The sequence below is a fragment of the Eumetopias jubatus genome, unplaced genomic scaffold (genome assembly GCF_037043125.1).
Source record: "Eumetopias jubatus isolate StellerSeaLion01/CBP00866 unplaced genomic scaffold, mEumJub1_p1.0 scaffold_10, whole genome shotgun sequence".
Lineage (NCBI taxonomy): Eukaryota > Metazoa > Chordata > Mammalia > Carnivora > Otariidae > Eumetopias > Eumetopias jubatus.
Window position 1 is genome coordinate 51,247,796 of NW_028274816.1, and position 3,922 is coordinate 51,251,717.

Sequence of the window (3,922 nt, forward strand, 5' to 3'; positions counted from 1 at the left end):
GCTCCAAAAGGGTGAGAGAGGGGAGAGGTGGAGGGAGGGAGCACCCAGAGGCTGACCTGGGGGGACACAGACCGATACACAGCACAAGAGAGACAGGCACACATGGAGAGAGACAAAGAAGGGGCCAATGAAGAAGAGGAGAAAGAAGACAGACACAGGGTCAATTACAGATGGACCCAGAAAACACAAGTGACGGCGATTCGGAGGCAGAGAGGCCAGCCCTCAGAGAAAGAAGACGGACAGGTACAGGGAAGCATGGAGATTCCAAGATATTTGAAATATGGAAATACCTGATACAGAAATAGAAGTAGAAAGGAGAGCAAAGACCCCCAAATATGCACCTGCAAACACAGATAAAGTCTAGCAGGGGTGTTTTCCGATGAGAAGACAGGCCACAGGATTCACATACTCTCACACACTCTGTACTACCTTATGGACCTGTTGGGGGAGGGGGGTGGGACGGGACTTCCCCAAATCCTCCAATCTCTCTGGGCTGATCCTCCTGCCCTTGCTGAGACTTATATCTTCCTGTGGGTGGTGGGGGAATGGTGTCAGGGAACCCTCTGACCTGGACCCTCCCTACTGTAGGGTGACCATCTTCCGCTGGGGCTCTTGGAGAACATTCCCTGAGTATCTGTGGGTTGAGTAGAGCTGGGCGGGAAGGGGTCAAAACACTTCAGTCTTCTAACCTGCTCTGTCTCTCTGTACTTGTTGCTTCCAGGACGCTGGGCTGGGACCAGAGAAAGCCTGGGGGGTGGGCAGGGTGCCTGTGTGGCCTCTCTGGACCATCCTCCTCCTGGTACGGCCCTTGGGAGGCCTAGGATCACCCCTCTGTCCTCGGGAGCCTTTCTACTTTCTAGTTGCCATAATGAAGATGCTGGTGAGGAGGAGGGAGGGGAAAGACAGCAGACAGGCAGGGAGGGGGTGGGAGGGCATGTTTGAGGAAGGGTCAGGCTCTCCCCTCCAAGATCTGATTCTTCTCCCCGCCCCAAATTATAGGGAAACAAAAACGAGGGCACTCTCTACACCCCAGATGATCTCTCGGTGAGTATTTCATTAGCTCCTTACTGGACCTTGGAAGTTTAGGGAGAATCCACTAGGCTCAGAACATATGTTGGGGGCAGGAGGCAATGGGGCTGGTGTTCTGGCTGTCCAGCTGCTGACCCAACTCCCAGCCTTCACAAATACGGTTTGTTCACTGCTGTCTCCAACACCTATTTTTTTTTTAAGATTTATTTATTTATTTGAGAGACAGAGAGCACATACACACAAGCAGTGGGGAGAGGGAGAAGGAGAGAGAGAATCCCAAGCAGATTCCCCGCTGAGTGGGGAGCCCAACGCAGAGCTCAATCCCAGGACCCTGAGATCATGACCCGAGCCGAAACCAAGAGTTGGTTATTTACTTATTTACTCTTCACACTGACCCTATGAGGTAGATAGGGCCACCACATATGGATGTGAAGAATGTATATTGCACAAGGATGCCGCATCAATAAGGGCAGTAGTCACACCCTGGATATATTTGTCAATTTCTGGTAGATAGCAGTAATGTACCTTGTTCTAACAAGCACTTCCAAGTGTTTTAAGAAAGCAGTGTCATTTTCTAGGTATAGGCTAGTGTCAGCCCTGAAGGTAGGAATTCTTCAGAGTTCTGTTTTACAGATGAGGAAACTGAGGGCCAAAGAGGTGAAGGGGCTTATCCTAGGCCATGGTTCAGAAACCCCAGGGTTGGGGATTTGGGTTCAGACCCTTGCCCAGAGACACCAAGTCACTCTGTTCCCACAGGTGTGTCCTGCTGAGACTCTAGGGTGCTTCCGGCTGGAGCTGTCCGTGATCCAGTTTGAAGAGGGCCCATCCTTGGGGATTGCCGTGTTCCGGCTGCAGCGTCTGCTGGATGCACTGGGGTCCCGGCTGTGGGTGACTGGCCAGGGCCCTTGTCCACCCTGTGAAGGACATCCCCAGAGACCTGTCCCTCTCTTTCTGGCCAAACTCTTGGAGTTATTACAGGGGGCCTGTGCTCGGCACCGGCCCTCAGCATGAGCCTGGGAGGACACAGACTCCCTGGTACTGCTGGAGAGGCTGGGTGGAGAGAGGGAGAGAGGACTTGGTCTCTAGCCTCAGCTAGAGTCCTAAGCCTTCTCCCTCTCCTTTTAGGCCAAAGGACTTCATGTGCAGCCCAAGGAACCAAGGGGAAGAGGAGAGAAGGAGGAAAATAAGATCCGAAGCCTGAAGTCTCTGACCTCCTGGGATGCGGGGGTAGATAAACTGGCCCCCGTTTGCCCCTATTCTCCTTCTCAGATACTCACTCCTCTCTCCTCTTCCAGGAAGGGACAAAGCATGACACAGGTGTCTTCTAACTGAATCCCACCCCTAGAGGACAGGGAGAGTCTTGTACCTCAAGTCCCTGATTGCAAATAATTACCACCTGGAGAGATTTAAAGTAATACTGATGGCTAGGCCCCAATCCAGAGATTTTGATAATTGGTCTCTGGTGGATCCTGAACATCATAGTTTTAAAATCAACTTCATTGAGGTATATTTGGCATGTAGTAAAAAGCATACATTTTAAGTGTACATTTCAATGAGTTCTGACAAATGTATACACAGCCACATTTCCATCACCCCAAAGCATCCCTCATGCCCCTTCCCAGTCGATCTTCACCAGTCGTAGACACCCACTAATCTGCTGTCTGTATAGATCAGTTTTGCTTTTTCTAAAGTTTCATATGAATGGAATTAGAATATGGATATATGTTATTATATATATTATATATTTATCCTAGTGTCTGGCTTCTTTCACTTGGCATGATGTTTTTGAGATTCATTCATGTGCATAGCAGCAGTTTACTACTATTCCATTGTATAGACACACCCAATTTGTTTATCCACTGTCCTCACGATGGATATTGCGTTGTTTCTACTCTGGGTCTACTGTGCATAGCTCTCTTCTTGTGTCTTCTTATGTACCGCTGGGGTTGAGCCTTGAGAACCACTGATACGCCAAGGAAGAACTTTCTATGGGGAGGAAATTACTGTTCCTTCTTGTTCCTGGAGTAAATGTCTTCCTACAGCAATGTCAATAGGCATTTTATATGTGGAATCCTATTTTGAAGAGCTGCTGTTAGCGACAACCCCTCCCCAGTCTGTCTTGGTTTCAGTCTGGGATTGTTGGATCAGGGAGTGTGTGCTTATATAGACACGCACCTGTGGTATAGTCATTTCCTGGTCTTGCGAGCCAGCTGGTTGCCCAACCACACCATGCTACCCTGTAAACTAGGTGCATATTAAATTTCTGTAAATTGAATCCAGGTGTCTCAATGCTTATGCAAGAAATTTTAGCAATGTGTTTTAAAAGTTTCTGATCTGTTGTCCCCTTCATCAGATTCATTTTTCTTATCTCTCTCTCATGCCCGGTCCTCTTTGCCACCGTCAGACAAATAATTACTAATATGTAAATTCACATTGATTTAAACTTAGGGATTTGTAAAGGAAAACAAGGATTTTCAGGGTCACCTAAACTTGGGGAGGAGCCTTAGGTCTGCCACTGTGCAGTTAGTTTATTTCTCTGAGCTTCAGTTTCCTTGTCGGCAAAATGGGGGTACTTACCTCCTAAGAATGTTTTAGGGGGTCTAGGAGATAAAGTCTGATTTATTTGCTAATCCGTTATTATTTGGTCATTCCATGACTCCTCACGGCTTGGCACACCGCGTTAGTAAATTCAAGCACGAATTCCTGGCTGGAAATGCTGGTCGGTGAATGAAAGTGAGAGTACCTTAACCCCTCTTTGACCCTCCCAAGATGTCGACTCCATGCTCTACGTTAAGAGAGACACGCCACTTTCAAGATGGCGTCCTGGAAGTGCGTCGCCGGAGATTAGCTCCGGAAATCTCGCGTTAGGCGAGGCCAACGGGTAGGTTCTCGC

At 48.6% G+C, this 3,922-nt stretch overlaps 1 protein-coding gene across 1 annotated transcript; it reads left to right on the forward strand.

The window, feature by feature from the left end:
• Positions 1–83: 83 nt before the first annotated feature.
• LOC114199003 (uncharacterized) lies at positions 84–2,446 on the forward strand. The gene is made up of 4 exons (XM_028090747.2): positions 84–243; positions 722–880; positions 1,000–1,044; positions 1,786–2,446. The coding sequence occupies exons 1-4, from the start codon at positions 103–105 to the stop codon at positions 2,038–2,040; spliced, it is 600 nt and encodes a 199-aa protein (XP_027946548.2). The 5' UTR covers positions 84–102; the 3' UTR covers positions 2,041–2,446.
• The last annotated feature ends 1,476 nt before the right edge of the window (positions 2,447–3,922 follow it).